Raw genomic sequence first — 20,087 nt, forward strand, 5'->3', positions numbered from 1 at the left:
GGATCAGTGTATGTGCCCATTTTGAGTGTAAAAGCTCATTGACCTGATGTCAGCTGGATGATAAGCTTAGTTAAGATGAATACATTTCATTTCAGTTGGAAACCATTAGAAATGAGAAGGCAGATTTTACCTTCAGCTAATCTGAGTATTAAGACTTCTAACATTAACATTTAACACTGACAGTAACTATGGACACGGACCAATAAAACACACCGTCCCCTCAGGTCCTTCCAAGCTTTAAGTAGGCTTCTGTAATTCTTTTAAACTCACGTCTGTTTCCTGGAGTATTTTCACGATTTCTGCCAGTTGAGATAACTGTTAAAATAATGAGGCTATTATCAGACTATTCAAGGCTTTAAGAGGCTCCCTCCACTTGAAACAATAACCATTCAAATATTTGCACAATGACGTTTTATCTCCTGCACAGCATTCACTCAGTTTTTACAAGGAACCCCTCAATCACGTCACGAAGCAGCAGCCGAGGAAAACTCTCCTGCTTCACCTTTAGTCAAAGGATGGATTTTTTTTTTTGCTCCACACCTTTGAAAGCGTACATGATGTTTTAGTGGTTTTCCACCTGCAGGGTGTTGACCTTGTCAGTGGTATTTCAGGCTCTAGGGACTTTCTCTCACTTGGCTGCCAGAGCCCGCAGGTGGACGGAGGGAGGGGTTGTCATGGAAACAGGCCTCGGGGACGGGACACGGCGCAGACTCCCGGCGCACGCTTTGAAAAGCTTTCATTGATAGCTGTCCCAATGAGCTGATTTCCGGTCTGTTACTAGGCTACCCGCTGAGCCGGCAGAAAGGCTCGTCCGTTTCCTGCAGATAAAAGGACGCCGGCGGATGTTTCAAAGTGCTCGGGTTTCAGTGCACAGGTCTAACAAACGCCAGACTGCGGCAGCTTTGTCCTCCTCTTGTGACATTCACAGCTATTTTCTTGCATCGCATCTGACATCTCTGTACAGCAGGGGAAGCAGCAGCATGTCCAGACGCATTAAAAGCCAAATCAGTTACAGACAACAAGCAAAGAGTTGACTGTTTAATGTGTGCAATAGAACTGCTCAAAGACTCATTGAATTTCATAGTAAGATGGTAAAAGTTCATGATCTGTTGCACCTTAATAGATTAGAATCATGCATAAACAATTAACAGTTTCCCTCTAATAAACCATAGAGCTGATTCACGCAGGAATTCATATATTATACATAATTGTTATACATAATTATAAACGGCGGTTTGTAAATGTGCACGTGGCGGCTCTTAATTGTTTTCTAGATGTCTTCCACTGCATGCATTCATCCATTAACTGGTTACACATACTGTAGTAGGAGTTATAGTTCTTGGCAAATACCCTGGCTACCCTGTATTTTTTTCTATATAAAACTTCATCACTCGTCTATATAAGCCGTATATTCTGCCTGGAATAAAAACTCTATATATACGAAGCCCACACCCATGGATATTTATGCAAAGCTATAAACTCCATAAGTAAACACGGAAGGATATTTACCTCCATCCCAGCAATAATTGAGCAAGGGGGAGGGGTGGGGGGGTGGGGGGGCATGCTGTCATGGGAGACTAAACGGAGATGGTTTGATTGCTCCACGAGGCCCAGAGCTGTCAGTTAACATCAGAGCTACAAACAGTGTTTCTAGGCTCCTGCTGGAGATTGAATTTTCTGGATTTTTGTCACAGCTTCAGTTTTGGATCTTGCAAAGACAGTTGTTTTTGGGGGGAGTAATTCAACAAGTTGGAAGAGCTGATTGTTGTTTCTTGTAGTTTTACTGATAAAGATGAAAACAGGTCTGTAGATGTTCTGTATAACGCTACAGTGTCCTTTGGTTTCACTTTTTCCTTTGAACAAATGAAAGAGGAAGAGAAGGAACCTTTGTGTTTTCGGTGGCTAATTTCTTTGTTTTGAAGTTATTGTACGCACTCCGAGGCATATTGTGCTGTAATTATATTCTACCGGGACTGGAATTTAAATATGTTCTCAGATATTTGCTTTGCAGGGGGAAACACTGCTGCAGTGTGCATGCTCCATTTCTTCCCAATCAACACCTACAGCTAAGCTCATCACACTGATAACAGCAAAACGTGTAAAACATTAATATGAGGTGTGCTCTCAGCCAGCAAATGCCCCGTCTACACGCACCGTATATAAAAATGACACCTGGTGTTGAAATCACGGTTTAGAAAATACGAGGAAAGAAGATTTTATTTCACTTGCTCCTCAATAAACAACATGTGTGTATGTGTAAACCACAACAGAACCTGTGATTGTAGACGTATTCTAGCAAAATAAGAAAGAAAATATTTAAGAAATTTAAAAAGCCTTACATCTATTTACCTAGTTCATAACATTCATGTTTCTATTGCTGGTTTACAGTAGTTGCTCTGCAAACTTAAAAGTCTAAATCAAACATACTGTTATTTTAATGTACAAAAAGTAAATTAAATCATAGCTGATACAACATTACAGAAGAATTTCTAACATTATTCAATAGACGGTATATCAAGTCTAAACGTACTTTGTCAGCTTACATTTGAGTTGATAGACAAATTAGTATATATATTTCAGTGCACAATAGTCAACAGTGAAACTGTTTTACGAGAGAAAGAAAGACTGCAGTCTCTAACAGTTCTGCCAGAGAAACATGTCAAAAACGGATCAGAGTTCAGCTTTTTCCTTTGCTCAAGCACACTGAATCCGTGACAATGCTCATGCTGTGTTCATCAAAACGAGTACTAAAAGTAAAGCACAGTGAGTACTAAGTCCAGGAAGCTAAACAAAGCTGCCATATTGTGTGTCAAAACAAGCGAGGAGGTAAAAAGGCAGTATGCTAAACTAGAGATCTGAAAATGTCGAGTCATTGTTCCTTTCAGTCTGAGAGAACCAAAGAAAACAAACGAGAAAATATTTAGTTCACTTTTACACAAAGAAGCAAGTATGTATATTTGTGCTCCTGAAACAAATATCTCTGTATTTCCCGCTGAAGAGCTGCTTTCACCACATGTAATAGCTGCGTGTGGTGTCCACCTGGCTGGGTTTGGTCTCAGAGGAGCCCTCCTTCTCCTTCTCGCTGTCGGCCTCCCACAAATTGATGAGAGGAGGGTACAGCTCGTTGAGTGGGATAGAGGAGGTTTTCTGCATGTACTTTTTCAGGGAATGGTGATAGTTTTTCCTCTTCCACCTCTTAGCGATGTACACACCCAGAGAGGCCAGACTGATGAAGCCAAACATCGTTCCCATGACGGCCGCGAGAGCGGTGTTGGTCCCTTGATCGGATATCTCCACGGCGAAGGTCGCTTGCTTGGTCGTCACGTTCACGCACGACTTTTGCATTTGTTGGTGGATGTTGGAGACGGTCAGGCACACCTCATACTCTGTTGCTGGTTGTAAATGCGTGAGGTTGTACTCGTGGACGTCCACGGGCACCCTGGCAGTGTAAGTGATATGTGGGTTGTCTATTTTCATGGTTGCAGATGACCACTTGAGGTTAGAGGTCATTACGTTGGAGTTTATTTTCCAGGAGACGAGGATTGAGTGGGATTCAGTCTGTTTGACGTAGATCTTCATAAGCTGTGTGCTGTCCAGCAGAGTGCCGTTCACACGTATGGCTGTCACCCTGGTGTCAGCTCCCTCTGAGTTTTGAGCCACACAGGTGTATCTGCCGGAGTCTTCTACCTGGATTTGATTAATTCTCAGCGTCCCCTCACCGGTGAGGCTGTACTTGTCAGAGAGGGTGTCCATCATGATCTTGCTCCCCATCGGAGTAACCCAGTAGATCTCAGGTTCCGGCTGAGACATGGCTCTGCAGTCCAAATCCACGGTCATGCCAATGTCCAAGTTGAGGTGGCTGGGGAAGGTATCATGTGATATCATGGGCAAGCACTGATTTGCCAAGTTATTCTGAAACACCTCCCGGACGTGCATGCCCCTGACCTCGGCCGGCATGGCGCAGAACATGGATAGAGGTTCCATAAAGCGAACTGTGGTTTTGTTGGAGTTCATCCACTGGATGACACAGTCGCAGCGTAGAGGGTTGCTATGGATGCTGATCTCACGCAGGTTGGGGAGAGAATCCACGGTGGATTGATAGAGGGCGTTTAGGGCGTTGTTGTTCAGCATTAGACTCTCCAAAGCTGGAACATCGCGAAAAGCCTGACGGTTGATGTAAGAAAACTTGGGGTTGTTTGTAGCTTCCAACTTGGTGAGCTCAGGAAGGTTGTCCAGCGAATAACGATCAATAGACACCAGCTCTCCCATGTTGTTTATACCCAGCTCCTTCAGTCTCAGCATGTTCTTGAAATCTCCCTCCTGAATCTTGTGCACTGGGTTTTTGTTCAAATCCAAAAACTTGAGATTTGGTAATTTCTGAAGGGCTCTCTGGGGAACTCGGACCAGCTTATTGTCATAGAAAGAGAGGCTCTCAAGATTGTCAAGTCCCACTAAGGCATTTCCAGGGATGTCTGTCAAATCCATCCCAGCCAAAACCAGGCTTCTCAGGTTGCCCAGTGGCTTGAAATTAAAGTCCATTATTCCAACAACAGGGTTCTCCCCAATCATGAGGATCTCTAGATTGGGCGTAGATTCAAACCACTGGCCGTTGATAGTCTTCAGCTTGTTGGAGTTGAGGTGGAGCCTGAGCAGGTTAAGGAGCCCAGAGAAGGCATTGGCAGAGATTGAGTTGATCTGATTGTGGTTGATGTAGAGTTCCTGCAGGTTGCTGAGGTCCTGCAGACAGTAATCGGGCATTTCCGTGATCTGGTTTTCCTCCAGATGAAGCGTGGTGAGCTGGGACATATTGTTAAGGCCAACATCTCGAATGCTACTGAAGTTGTTCTGGGACAAGTCCAGCTCAGTCAGGTTGAAGAGCTGCTCCAGCTCCTCACTGGTCCTTGCAATGTAGTTGCTTTGTAAGAGAAGAACCTGAGTGTCACTGGAGAGGTTCCCAGGTATGCGTGTTAAGCGCAGGTCGTTGCAGTCCACAGTGATGGCTTCTCTGTAGGTGGACTGGGGGGTAAACCAGGGTCGGATCTCGCACACGCACAGCTGGGGGCACTCATTGCTCTGGACAAAAGATAGTCCCACTGATACCAGGATCAGGCCAGCAAACACCTGGCCCAGAAGAAGGCAGTTTACCCTCCGTCTAGCCATGCTGAGGAGGGACAGGAGGAGGAGGGTCAGATGACTTTGGATGAGGTTGCGTTACAGTCATCAACCAAACTTTCAACTGATTACGTCGTTCAGTCCATGAAATGAAACGGTCAGCGGCTGAAAGTAGAGAGTAGATTCTTACACCAGGGTCTTGGAGTCACGGGAAAATCTGGAAAAGAAAAGACAAAACATATGTTTCAGTTTTCAGAAAACAATGTCAGTGCCCATGTGCAGAATTAAAAGGTTTTATATTACTTAAATGTTTTTTATAGCCATTCTGGTAGAGTGATTGGCAAGGTCACCCAGATGGTTGGAAGAAGACATTTATCTAGAACCTGGCAGAACAATTCGGGGCCCAAATATATTTGGACCGTGCCTTGCCCACTGTATAGTGTTTTTCCCACCGTATCTACGCCTGCTCTCATTGAATATTATTTATTGGCGCACTTCCACTCCTGACCAGAGAACAACAGATTGTGATAGATTGATGGTCAGGTGGCGCTGTTGAGCTCCTACCAGCTCTTGTGAAGAGAAGAAGACCAGTTAAGAGTTAAGCAGTGGCACACAGACTAACGAAAAGTTGGGAAAAAGATGAATGTCTTTGTAAATTCTGACTGAGAAAAAAAAAAATTAAATACATTCACTCCAACTACAATTTTTTAAGTGGACTTAATTCTCTTTGTTTTACACTCTAATCAGTATCAGTCTTCAAAATAATTTTGTGATAGTATTCATTTTGCACATGCATGATATATATACGCTATATATACTTTATGTATACTTTATGTGCAAAATTTACATTTTGGCCCACTGGTCTAGAATGAAACATCGACTAATTAATGAATATAACTTTAGAAAACCTGCAGATTTTTCCTATAATGCAACCATCTGCTCTAATTTCTTATGTGCCTATACCTGTTAAAAGTACAATCAGTGTGAGCTGTTCTTCCTTATAGCTTGCCAAGCTATAAAGATTTGCATGGTAAATGTTTTGACCAGCCAGATACTCATTGCTCACTACCAGTGTGCATGAAGAGAAACATTCGACAGGCTGCAGCTTTGCCTTGTTGTATGTATAATTACTGAATTATTACATCATGTTTCACATAATGTTCCTTCTAAACGCTGCAATTAAATAAGACAGCAGATTAGCTAAGAGGAACAACTGTTTTTCCGATATTCCTTTAGAGACTGCGGGGTTATGTGCAGCATCAACAGTTTTGAGAAAATGCAAGTTCAGCTCGTTGCAATGAACGCAAAAAAAAAAAAGAAAGAAAAAAGAAAAAGAAAACACTGTTCTGAACCGCTCGGAAACAGATCTAATTCCTTTGAGGACTTTCATCTATCCAACAGGCTCATACGGACTGGATCATTAGCTTCTCTGAACATCATTAAACACTGTGAGATATTATGCATGTGCCATGCCTCAAAGAAAGCTAGAAAAAGATGCATGTGTTAATTTTTAATGCAACGTCTTCTGCATTCTGAATTTAGGGCAAACATGAAAAAAACTAAACTTTTCAGCAGGATAGGGTCTTTTTCACAATGATTGGTTACCGAAGGAAGAATGCCAAAACTTTCTGCAGCATTATTTAAGTGTAAGAACTCCTCTGACTACAGAGAGGGATCTGATTAGAGGCTTGTGAGAGTACGAAAAACCTTCATGCAGCTCGTGCGTTTACTTGGTTTAGGGAGTGGGAGCTCCTGAGAGGTGTAATGGGCATCTGCTCGCCCATATGGCAGTAACACTTACTCCACTGACTTGGAAGATGAAGCCTTAATTCTGGCAGCTTTTACTTAAAAGCAGTGCCACAGTTCACCCCTTACTGGGCATGGACACATGGAAAATGCAGCCGTCTCTTTTTTATCTGGCCACGGCAGTGTTGAAATAGCTCATCCAAGTAATGGATGGATTACCTGTAAAAAAAAAAAAAAATGTGCAAAGACTGGAAAGTCATAGAGTTTGGTGCAGATATTTGTTCAACTCAGAGGACGAGTCATGATGATATTAGCGCAGCCACAAATTGGACATTTTTGAATCTGAGTTGGTCGGATTGTCATTAAATTAAGTACTCATGTTCCTCTAAAGACGAACTGAATATCTTTTTTAACTTGCACCATCACCATCAGACTCAGCTTATAACCAAATCCCTGCAAAACATCAAAATCACCACATCGGCCGTTGCGCATGTTAAAATGAACACACAATTTTTTCCTAGATTTAGCTCCAAAATACAAAATACTAAAAAAATTGGGGTGTGACTTTTTCCAAATCACTTTCTTTTATCACCTTTATTAAATGTTAAATCTCAATGTTTGACGTTAGATCTAAATGTTAAATGTTAAATCTAAATGTAAAATCCAAATGTAAATATTAATTCTAAATGTAAATGTGACATCTAAATGTTAAACGTAGCGCTTGGCGAAACTAAATATTTCGCTAATATGCTAATTGACGCTGCCGTTCTAGTATTGTGGAGCTAAATGTAGGAAAAATTCCATGTTAATTTTTCAACTTTACAAACGGCACCCCATAGGATTTTAGAGTCATGCAGACGCATGTGCAACAATATTTCTCTCCTCATTGCTTATTAATGAGATTAGTCTGCCAGCAGGTGTCTAACAAGCCGGACCCGCTTGCAGAATACTACAGCAACACTTAAGCTATCCCATAACTCAATTACACTCAGTCTATTTAGGAGGCACCCCACCCAGCGTAAAGCTACGCAGAAGAAGCACCGCGCTTCCACCTTCTTTGTGGTCAACACCAGCTTAAGGAGATAGCACTTAAGAGGCTTTCAAACAAGAGAGCTGTGTGATACATCTGAACATAAACTGCCTGGCAACAGCACCGGGGAGACGGGAACATGAGTGTGCTCCTCCTATACCAGCCAGGGATTCCCAAAGGAACGGGGCAGAGGAACAGGGATAGCACGGCATCTTGTTTTCCAGCTAAAGTGGCGCATATTGTGACGATCGCCGCGGCAGTTTGGATTAGCAGATGGAGATGGTGAAGTGGAGATTAGCTGGGGGTGGTGATGCACTGGATTCAGACCCGGAGGAGAGAAACGGGTCACTTAGTAGTTTAAAAGCAACATATCAGTTGAATCTAAGACTGCAGAGAGCATGAGAGCTATTAATTCAAAGGTAATCTCATTGCAAAATGAATTGCTCAATGGATTTTCTCTGACTGTAACAGAGATATCCACGTGCTGCCGTAAAATAGCTTTCAAATACACTGTGAATACGGATTATAAGGCAGATATAAGGCGGGTTTTTTAGATCCTCTTAGATTGTCCCCGTTTGGTAAAGGTTTTATCTGTGCTTTATTCTTCTTTATGATAAGATTCAGAGGTTTCTGCTACACTTTAATACCAGACACGGAAAACATGACACGGTTGTTTTATATTTATTCGTCTTTTTTAAATGCTGCTCTGACCCCAAACAACATCCAACATCCTGATTTTTTATTTTGTCTGGGACAACGTGACACATGCTGCACGGTCCATTGTGAGGCCGGAGCCACAGGAAAGCTCAAAAGACACACACAACGGGTGGAAGAAGAATCAACAACACAACAGCAAAGACAGGAAGGAAAAACCCAGAGGTTATCATCACGTTCTCCTTTCAACCCGGGAAATAAATACCACAGCCTCAGATTTTAAGATTTAAACTCTGTTGTCTCAGACTCTGTTTGTAGATGGTAGCTTTTGGGGCACGTATTGAAACTCTAAACTCACAGAAACTCACACCCACCCTGACCTTATAATCACACATTTTATCCACACATTCAATGTTTTATATGTTTTTATTTAACAAATTCCACTGATCCCTGTCTGTGCATTAAAGCCAGTTAGGTCTAACACAGGTGACCTCATGATAATTGTAAGAATTCAAATGAATTCACTAATGCTCGTTCAGACTCGCCACTCGCTTTCTCAGTTTCTGATCTTGCCAGTGCCCTTTAAGGATTCATTTCCTGTGCTTTGACTAAAGTGATTAAGCTCATCTCACGCTAGGACAGAACTTTTTCACGGTGCCAGAAGAAATTAACTGAGCGGCCGTTTTAATTATCACGACGGACACCTGCGCAAACAGACGCAGTTTGTGGAGGCTTATATGTGGGAGACTGTTCCGTCACGCAGCCGCACCGCTGGTACACAAAGATCTTATTTAGATGATATTCTCTTCATTAATTAACCTTTGTGAGAAGAACATCACGGCGTCTTGCAGCTGCGCGGCTTTTATTAGGAGTGCTCTTCTTGTTGAATGCATTTTTAATATGAGTAGACAAAGAAAGAAAGTATGTAATCACCATGAGGCAACAGCCACTGATCTGACACTGATCTGATCAAGTAATGGGTAAAACCACTACACACCAAATGCAGAAACCTTCCTGACCGGAAGATTTTTTTTCTATTTGTATAGACTTTAAAATGTTTATTGTTGCATGTTGCCAGTTCTAACTACAGTGGAGCCCAGTTCAGTAGAACTTTGACTGGACTTGCAAAGCTCTTCTGCTCAGTGTGAACAGCTGCAGGTGCTATGAGAAAACATCCTGCTAATTCAACTCTGAGCACATCTGAGAGCCGTGAAGAGCTCGTTTCGTTACGTGTCGCCTCCATTTGAGACACCGTTCCTAATGATGGAGCATTAAAATGCTGCTTGTTTCATATCAGAAAACTATACTGGGTGTTTACTGTTATTTATTTTTGTGATATCTTTGGAAATGTATGTATGTTTGTAAGTTTTTTTTTTTTTACATGTTTGAAATAAACTAAACTAAATTAAAGAAATGTCTTTAAAAGACATTTGGGCACTGCTCTGAGTAGCTTCTCCGTCTCTTAGGAACTGGTGAGGAGTTGAGGATTAAATAGGGAAATCTGTGGGTGTAACCCATCAGCTTGATTTGTTTCTGTTAACGACCACACACTCGATCCGTGGCCTGGATGACTGAGACCTTCACACACATTCGTACGTACAGACAGAAACCTGACGGTGATGGTGCAGTAAGAATAGCTTTCTTCTTGGTTGCCACGGCTACGAGACACAAGCCCCATTTTACCTGTTAAGGCGTCTTCAATTCACACCAAGTACTTATTCAGGTTATGTCTGTTATCACGCTCATAATGTTATGAGATTATAAGGCATTTCTGGACCACAGCTCCACTATTGACAGAACGACCTTCGCTACTTCTAAATTGTTCAGTGACTGACAGCAGCGTACAGTGAATCAATGCATGTGACATGTGCCTTAAAAAATGATCAGAAAACTGAGAAATGGATCAGGATTTACTGCCCCTTTACTCTATATATATGCTGCATGCGGCATGCGAGTCATGTTGCTATGGCGCTACAGCTGTCACATCACTTTATTGGCGTTGTGAATGCAAACAGCTGATGAGGGTACGTAGTTCTCAGGGGATCAGCACCAGTCAGTATCTTGAGAACTGTTCATAAATCATCCTTCGTCTCCAAGAACATTTCTGATCACCACATCCCTGTGTGCGTCTGTCTGAGGACAGTTTACCACAAAATGTGATTGGAATTGAGAATGACATGAGGAAATAAAATGCCCTTGTATCAGCGCTGTCCTGGGAGGACCGTGTTCGCCTTTCAAACTTTAGTTCATCGACTCGCAAACGTGGACAATGGAACAGCTCCTCTAAACTTAAGCCAAAGCAAGTAGAGCTCCCCCTGGTGACCGGCTGCAGTACAGGTCATAAACCCCGCCTCCTCCATGTTGGTGGGTGGGACTAATATTAACCTATTGTTGTTTATTTGAACCTATAGAAACAGGATGTGACATCATGATTACTACAAGTTGCCATGACAACCACTCTGTGAAGCAGTCCCCTACAGTTTATATATAATCCAGTATTTCTTTGTAACTGGTGGAGGTGGAGCAGAGCACAGTATTAATTAATTCATTAATTAACTAATTTCTCAGACCGTACTGATCAGACTCTGGCTCCAAACTCAGATTCAGATTCAGACAACTTTATTTATTAATCCCACCAGGGGTAATTGGTTTGGACCACTTGCATATTATTATACAATAAACGTACAATAGAAACAGATAAAAGTAGAATAAAAAAAAAGCAGAATGGAGCAAGTAAAATGCAGAGGAACTCAATGGTCAATAAATAGAATAAAGAGATAAAGAAGATTACCCAACTCACCAGTAACAAAAAGAAGCACCAAGATAAAAGATTATAGAGAACTTAAGAGAGGGCGGAGGGAATAAAAGATTTTAAAAGACGATCTGTCTTACAGACAGGTAGAGCATACCGACGACCAGAGGGCAACAGAGAAAATTCACCAGGAGAAGACAAAATGTGGGTTACTTTCCTAAGAGTTTGTTGGTTGTAAAAGCTGGTCAAGTCCCTAAACTTCCCTCCTGTGATCCTGGAACGTGTTTTATAATGTTGTAATGTTATGCAAGCTTGCAAGATGGCACCGTCCGTATAGTATCAATTAGTCCAGTGCAAGAAAGTGAGGAAGCGTCGTCCATATTTATATACAGTCTATGTTTTATCCAAGCGCACACTTACAGGAGTGGATGAGATTAACAACCCCAGAGCTAAGTGAGAAAAACACTGAATTAAATGCCAGGACCTGAGTGACAAGAAAAGCTGACAAGTAGGAATATATCTTATGAAGAACCGAGCGTTACTGTGACAACAAAAGCTACAGAATATCTCAACAATAACACCTTCCATGTACACTTCAGTCCTGTCAATTATTTTCTTTCTTAATGAGGATGGGATCCAGGACTCATTCTCTCCGGGGATTCGATATAACAACACTCAGGCTCCTCCGAGGAGCGTCTGAGATGCCTTTTAAAAACGACACCGGGTTGTTGAGACTACGCGGCCTGTTTATGTGAACGTGCTGCAATGTGCCGGCTTCCTTTGGCATAAGGACACAACATATGTAGGATGATTACACTAAGTAGCAGACATCACCGTAAACACTTCATGCCATTTCATGCTGGATTTCTTCCATATTTGCGCATATGAGCGAGTGTAAAAGCTTCCACATTAGATGACTCACTCATTATTGATTTTACAGCGGCTTCGTTTCTGCACTTCCTAAAATAGTTTCACCTTCAGAGAGTTGAATAGAAGTGGAAATCTTCAGCCTCTCCACAAGCTGCTTGATTAGTTAAACAGCTCCTTCTTCTTGTGTTGGTTAAGAGGAACCAACCATATCTGAAATGCACACATTGAACTAAGATAAGAACCCTTAAAAACAAGTTCTCACAGTACAGTTTGAGTATACACCGATTAGGCATAACATTATGACCACCTTCCTAATATTGTCCCTTGCTGCCTCCGAAACAGTTGTGTCTCATGAAGTTATTAGTCAGTCAACAGCAGATTAACTAAAAACTCCAATATCATGATTCAAATACAGAATTCAGTCTCCAGAAGAAGTTGCAATCACTTTTTAAAATGCTTCTTAAGACTCGTAGTCATTAACCTCCTGAGACCCTGCGTCCTCATATGGGGACGTTAAGTTTTAGGTTTGCAGTAGCTTATTCTGCTTAATTTAAATTAATTAATTAATTAATAATCATCATAATTAGATGATAGTTGTTGTAAAGACATGATAGTGGGCATTTCAGTGGATTCATTCTGCAGCCGATCACATAACAAATGTGGACAAAGTATAAAACCTCATCAGATTTTACAGTTTAAATTTATTTATTTAAGCTTATTAAATTTTTCTAGTTTTAACATTACAGGCAAATTCTATCAATAGTAATGAGCTATAACTTCACTAATTAGCAAGTACTCGATTGACGACTTCAATATTTGGAATTCTGCTTTTGCACAACAATATTCAGACATGAAAATTAACAGTTTTATATATATATTTTTTTAAATATTATAATGTTGAGTGAAATAATCCCCGTGTCCACACACGAGGACATTTTTTTTTCCAACAATTACTTCTTGTTCAAAGGTGATATTTAGTTTTTATAGTTCTTATGTCCTACTCATCCCAAATAAAGAGAAATGGATAAATTAAAGATGCAAACTAAATAAAAGCTCAGGTCTCAGGAGGTTAAGGCTAAATCTTCAATCTGGGAATGTTAAAGAGGAACATTTAGCTCTTACTATTAACATGTAGAGATCAAATGTACTGAACTGGCTGAACTGTATTAAGATAAGAGGTACACTCAGTTTTACACAAGTTAGCTCATCAGTCTGTAAAGAAAGGCTGGATAATGTCCTCTACTGCAAAAACAACCTGTGATGATGATGTTCATGCCCGGGGGTCGTTAAAGTCACGTTGGCTTGTGGAAAATGTGGGATCCAGTGTGAACTCGCGGGCCTCGGCTGACCCTTTAAAATGCACCTGTTCTAATGCAACACCAACCTGAATGAAAGCTGCTTTAACCAAGTTCTTCCTAGATGACGGTTCAGACTACACCTGTGGCAAAAAGAAATCAGGAGTCTGATGCAGGGAGGAGTTCTACCAGGGCCCTAACGGCGTTACGCTGAGCCCTGACGTCTTCCTTTCTTCCTTCATGTGCACACAAGGACCGAGTCCTTCCTGCAGCACGCGCACTGACGTCTGAGCCCAACTGTCTGCCCAGAGGACAAAGGGTTAAAGCCGTCTTATAGGAATAATAACCCCCCTCCCTCCCTCCCTCCATCCCCAGCCCTCACCCTCATGCTTTCTACCCTCCAGACCTAAGTGTTGGTGGGGTTGAAGCTTCTTACCCCCACCTCCCAGAAGCTCTGCTGTCTCTTAACAGCCCCACCCACCCACCCCCGCACACACAGAGACACCTGCAGCACACACACACACACACACACACACACACACCGAACTAAAAATACTTGATTCTCATGATTCTCTTGATCGAGATAAATACATCATGATGGTTATTCGCTTCGCCAAGTCGAGGCCTGATGCCCCCCCTCGGAGGGAAATATCCATCAGGTGATTCTTTTCTGTTCATTCTGATGAATAAATGTTTCACAGATGCTTTTTTTTTTTTTTTTGCCTGAGAGAAAACTTCCAGAAATAAACCTCATAACCTCTTTATACCCCCTGAATCCATTAAACACAGTGAGGTCTTTGTGTCACTGCTCTGTTAAGTTGCTGAATCAACGCTCACTTAATTTTTTTACCCACGGCTCCTCATGAGGAAAGACGCCTCTCAGCACTGGGGAGGATAGAGGAGGGGAGGGGGGCCATAGACGGAGTCAGGCGGGCAGACAGTGAAGTGAAAAAGCGATGAAAACATTTAAAAGCACTGCCTTTAACCTCTCTACAGTAAGTCCCCCTCTCTGCCTAAAGTTGAGTGATGCCAGTCTCCATCACAAAAGCGCAACAGCTGCAGCGACAGAAGCAGCGTTGTGAGCCACAATGGACCCCCTGCTAACGCAACCCCATTCTCACCGCAGCATCTTCAGCACAGGACAGGGCCCTGCCTTTATCCCCCACAAGAAGACGACTTCTTTTTTTTTTCTTTTTTTTTTTTTTTTGCACAGAGCGGAGGAATCGAGACATCTGCCGACATACTTTGACATTAATATGCAAATCACATCTCCAGCACAGCGCCGCGCTCGGAAAGAAGCTCCTGCTGGCGCCGCGACTACCGCAACGAGATCAAAGTTTGTTTTGTGTGGAATATGATTTTGTCGCATAATTAAAGGTTGACACGTTTGATCGCATGTGCCGTAAGGTTAAATGTTCCGATATCACCACATCAGTCTCACAGGCTCGTGCACCGATGGGATAAAGCCACACTGCGTGTATTTATATATATATATATATTAAAAATATCTGATTATGCCCTTGATGCGTCTGCATCCTAAATATATCTCAACTCGTTGCATCGCCCTTGCAGGGGGGCATGTGTTGTGAATGGAAAAGGTTTAACACATAAAAGCAACGTTAAGCTGCTCGTGCAAGGCTTTATAAATATATATAATTATTATTATTTCTAAATGAACTTAAAACTGTAAAAAAAAAAAAAAAAAAAAAACCCTGCTTCTCCTCCACTGAGGAGTCTCACCTTGTTGGCATTCCAGTCCGATGTTCCCAAGCGCGCAGGTTCTTCATCCACACACACGCGTCAACACGCAACAATAAACCAGATGAACGCTACGGTGCCAACGGAACGGGCTCATCAGACAGCACATAGCACGGTCCCCTGAATCCTAGCGGCTTCAGCTGGAGGCTGTTTACAACGATTTGTCGCTCGCGTATCCGATCAGTCCCAGGGCGCCCCGGGGAGAGGCATGGTGCGGTCTGCACGGAGATCTCCAACCTGCTGCAACCCACCGCCACCGACGACCGGTTTGTCGCCCCGATATTCCTCCGCTCTGCTCCTCAGCCTCTGTCGCCGCCGCCGCCGCCTGCTGCTGCTCCTCCTCCCACGGATGGAGAAGAAAAATGATAAAAACACCTGGCGCGGTCCAGACCAGTCAGCTGATTACCCAGCAGGCTATTGGCTGAGCGCCCCTGTCTGTCACTGCCGGCCAAAGCAAAGCAGAGCACCATCTGCTCCGGGCTTGTTGTGATGAGAACAAAGGCAGGAGAGAGGGCGGCGGGGCGTGGGGCGAAGAGGGGGGGAGTGTGTGTGGGTGAGGGGTGGCACATGGCATCACTGCTAAAAGAAGAAGAAGAAAAAAACTCCCTGAGCCTCCTCTGCACATAAACCTTAAAACTAACATGGATACTTCTTTAAAATCCCAAAATATTCCAGAAAAATGCAGATGTTTGCACAAAAAACTCTTTCAGTTCCACCTAAAACACAGTCTCAACCTTAACACTCTTAGACTTTGACTGTGCATGCGACCAAAAGTCCAGTATTCATGTTCAGTCGCTCTAAGAGGCAGTTATTTATTACAGTCTCCTCCACGGTGGGTCATGCAAGGAAACCTGATTAAAACCATCTGAACTGGAACGTCCCAAAGCTGAAGCCGTTATAAAAAGAGTGAAAAGTGGGAAAAAAAATGTCCATTTAATGACTTTGTGTGTCTTTTGCACCTGATAAATATCACCACATCAGCAGCTAATTCATCCTGCAAACATTCACACTATCGGTACAATATCCCAATCATTTATTTCACATGTGAACTAATGAGATCACACACAAACACATACTAAGGTGAATATGCTCAGGCCACCGGAGTAAGTAACATCATGCTGTGACCCTTCATATGTAAATCCAGCTAAATGCGGGGTCGCATTAAACCGACACTTAGGCTGGAAAGCTCCCTGGCTCCATTAGCATCTGTGCCACCGTTTATGCTGAAGCATTAGCGCGGTTTGAAGAATCCATTTGCTCGTGGTTGTGGCGAGACAAGGAGATTATGGACCCGCTGCTGCCGTCATGTGCGGGTGGAGCTGAACGCGCTGCACCCACTCAGGCCTGTTGCCGCGTTCCGAAGTGCATGGCAACTGAAGCAAAGCACTAAAATACAGACGTGAAGGGGTTGAAGTAGGTGCTAAATGAAAAACTGCTCTCTGCACACGGCCTAAAAAAAAACAACCCTAATCCTTCCCTCAAATGCATCCAAACATCAGCATTAACTGATAATGGGAATAACTTATTAGCATTTATGGTGTGTGGTTAAAACACTGAAATCTTCTCTGGCGAGCGCTGGCTTTTACTGGTTGGAGAGATCCTTACTGAGGAGCAGTGCGCTCTGTCCTCTGAAATCAATTTGCTCCATGAGTGTCCTTCACTTTGAAGCATCACCTTCTTAACGCACTGCTTCACATGAGAGAGCTGCGTGCTCTCGAAATCTTGGGAGCAGGAGGCAGCCGCAAACACTCGGGTGAATTTAACGCACGTTGTAGATGTACCTACAGATCTACCTACAAATAACACATGCACGCCAGTGTGACAACACCTAGATGGGCAACATCTAAGAGCACTGCATGGGGAGAAGCCGAATCTGTAGAGCGATGAAGACGGGTTGGACGTCTTCGCCTGCAAACCCAGGCTGGACCCATTCAGAGCCGATAGAGGGAAACGTCAGGTTCTCTGCATGTTGCATGGGAGTGCAGAAGTAAAAGTGGGTTTATGTTTTATGCATTAACCTGCAAACCTACACAACGTGGCACCGCAGGGGTCACATCAGGAGGATCTTTGAAATCTGACCATTATCAGTGGTATTTTCTGAAGCTTGTTCTTTGTTCTTTCTTTGTTCAAGTCATTCCAGCCAAAGAAAACCAGCAACTACTTTGCTTTTTGGAATATCTCATCATCACAGTCCAGCTCACCAGTGCTTTAAAATGTCATTTCTCATCTGTATTTGTGTCACCACCGCATTTTCTAAATAGCGTCCTGGCTTATGTAAATGATATTTCATTATAGTTTGCCTTTTTTTCTCTCACTACATCATTGGTCAGCAATCATCTTTCATTGTCGACACATTAGCTCACAGTTAGCAATTTAAGCTTGAATTTTGACCTACTTCATACCGAGTTCCTTTCTGCGATCACACATTTTCATCAGCTGATTCAGCAACTACAGACAGATCAAGGCAGAACTGATCATCACAGAGCCTTAGGTGGGAAATACAGAGGAGTATGTAGGTCTGAGCACAGACATGGTTTGCATGTTTAATTTCCCAAATGGGCCCAACATTTAGTCTGGGGACTGTGAAGGAAAAACTTCATTATTGTGTTATATTAAATACTGTAGTTCTCTTTGACCTAGCCTTGTTTTTGTTCCTAGAGGTATTTGACTCAGGGGAAGGATCAGGACAGTCTGGAGGAGGAGGGGGGTCAGATGAAGTGGTAAGGTTGAGATTATGAGATAGAGAAACAGTTGGAATCTGAGCTCACGTCCTCTTCTCCCATTGGAGCAAATAGACTGAAGGTGTCCGTCTCCTGACGGGACGGGGCTGTGGTGCAAATCATGTGACACAGAAACACTTAAACTACTGTTAAGTGCATTGTCTTGTCTCTAAACTGAATAAAATCTTACTGACCCAGTATGTTTCCAAGAATAAACCGAATCCCACAAATGTGCATCCAAAATGGTTTAGTGTGTTTCACATGACATTAAAACACACACACACACACACACACATTCCTGCAGAAACACGTCCAAGAGAGTTTATTTTGAGTGAGCCCCACGTGCACCATCCCGCTCTGTAGCACTCCAACGATAAACATGGTCCCCAACACAGTCATTTGACATTTCTCCTGTTTGATAGAAGCTGCCTCTATTTATGGAACTGAATGGCTCTTTTCTTCCAGGACTCTATATATCTGCCAAACCTGGCACCGTATGCACACGTGTTTTATATCAGCTCCTTCTGAAACACATACTAATCACGGCCAACTAGCTCTGTCTCCTCAGATGCTTCTCTGTAGATGGTCTGAAATCACTGCCCACAGGCTGCAGGACTCAGCCTCCATAGCCTGCATCCTGGAAATCATTCATCTTTTTCACCCTGTACTCTCTGATGTTTGATCTGTTCCCCTTTAGACTTGTTATATCTGGGAAGAGAAGCGCCCTCATAACATTTCAAGGGTGCCAGAGAGTACCCCTGCAAGTGTTTTTTGAAATGCCCTGATGCATGGAGCATGAACCCTCATGTACTTGTATCCATTAGCGTCCAAGAAGCTTACGTGGATGCACTGTTACAGCCCTAGTTGTGACACTGCGATAAAGCCCAGCAGGCTACGGCTAAAACAGATCAACGGTTGTACCTGATTCTCTAAATGGAAGGAGACATGTGCAGAACGTTGCTTTGGGCTACCACTGACCCCAAAATGACGATCTGTCTGGTTCCTGATCAAGTCCTGTAAACAAACTTCCACGTGCTTGAATTTGTTCCACATGAGGACAATATAGAGTAAAATAATGAAGCTGTCTCTCTATAAGACAGAGTCTGGTGATAAACTATAGACCCCTTCACGGTTTGTAAACAATGTGATGTTTTTTGAGGGGTGGGGCTTAACTGGAGGGAAAACATGTCAAACACTACAGCCTGTAAACAGCGGTTAACATATTTCAGTGGACTGTATTGACAAGACTGGACGAGGATATTTTAGAAAATATACTAATACACTCACTTAAGATATGACAAGAAGTAAGTGGAACCACTGTGGAGTTTTGGCCCCAAAAATACAGCAAGACGACATTTTCATGGTTGAAAGTGTTTGTCTCAAGCTTCCCTCTGTTTTGCCTCCAGCTAACGTTGTGACGTCACAGTGACGTGGGCCATGAAAAGGTCTATTACTGCAGGACATTGTCAATATTGTGCTTGTACTCGGTGCAAACGGCTGAATGTGTGTAACTAATCGAACTGGGGGGCCCTCCGGTCTGGGGCCCTTGCACAAGTTGCATCCTTCTCCTGGGTGTTTTCATATTGTAGTGTTTTGGCCTTAATTATGCAAGATGCTAACTCTATACATAGAGCAGAAAGTGGCCCTGCAGTGTGTTCAGTCTAACACACTGCAGATGTGGAAAAAGATTGTTGGAGACCTTCTGCAGAAATATTCTCTCATAACATTTAAGATCATAATTTTATTATTCATCTGAGCATCTAACCTGTTTATGTGATGGGATGTCTGACAAGATCATAGCATGTAATAAAATGAGCTTTTGTTTTTTCTTCCCTTTTTTATTTTTATTTATTTTTTTTTTTTTTTTGAAAGACCTCCCCTCCTTCAGTATTTCCCCAGGTGGTGATACAGTCTAATTTGAGCCGTTCAGTATTCGGGGCATCGAGCGCAGGGTATCGATCGCCTCTGTTAACCTGTGCAGTAAACACTGAGGTTTATCAGACCTTGTCATCTCCTCACAGGATGAGACACTGCGCCTGCTAAGTTTCAGATAACACAGGCAGCTTTCAAAGAGGCTCAGGGAAGCAGCAACAGAACAGCGAGGGCGTGTTTCGGTCTCTGGCAAACTTTAATCTCTCAAGAGCTGGATT

At 42.8% G+C, this 20,087-nt stretch overlaps 1 protein-coding gene across 1 annotated transcript; it reads right to left on the reverse strand.

Moving 5' to 3' along the window:
• Nucleotides 1-2,190: 2,190 nt before the first annotated feature.
• Nucleotides 2,191-15,697, reverse strand: lrrn1 (leucine rich repeat neuronal 1). Its single transcript, XM_047583486.1, has 2 exons — nt 15,200-15,697; nt 2,191-5,329 (listed from the first exon to the last, which is right to left on the reverse strand). The coding sequence occupies exon 2, from the start codon at nt 5,158-5,160 to the stop codon at nt 3,007-3,009; it is 2,154 nt and encodes a 717-aa protein (XP_047439442.1). The 5' UTR covers nt 5,161-5,329; nt 15,200-15,697; the 3' UTR covers nt 2,191-3,006.
• Nucleotides 15,698-20,087: the final 4,390 nt, after the last annotated feature.

Source organism: Mugil cephalus, chromosome 4 (assembly GCF_022458985.1).
Source record: "Mugil cephalus isolate CIBA_MC_2020 chromosome 4, CIBA_Mcephalus_1.1, whole genome shotgun sequence".
In the NCBI taxonomy this organism is placed as follows: domain Eukaryota; kingdom Metazoa; phylum Chordata; class Actinopteri; order Mugiliformes; family Mugilidae; genus Mugil; species Mugil cephalus.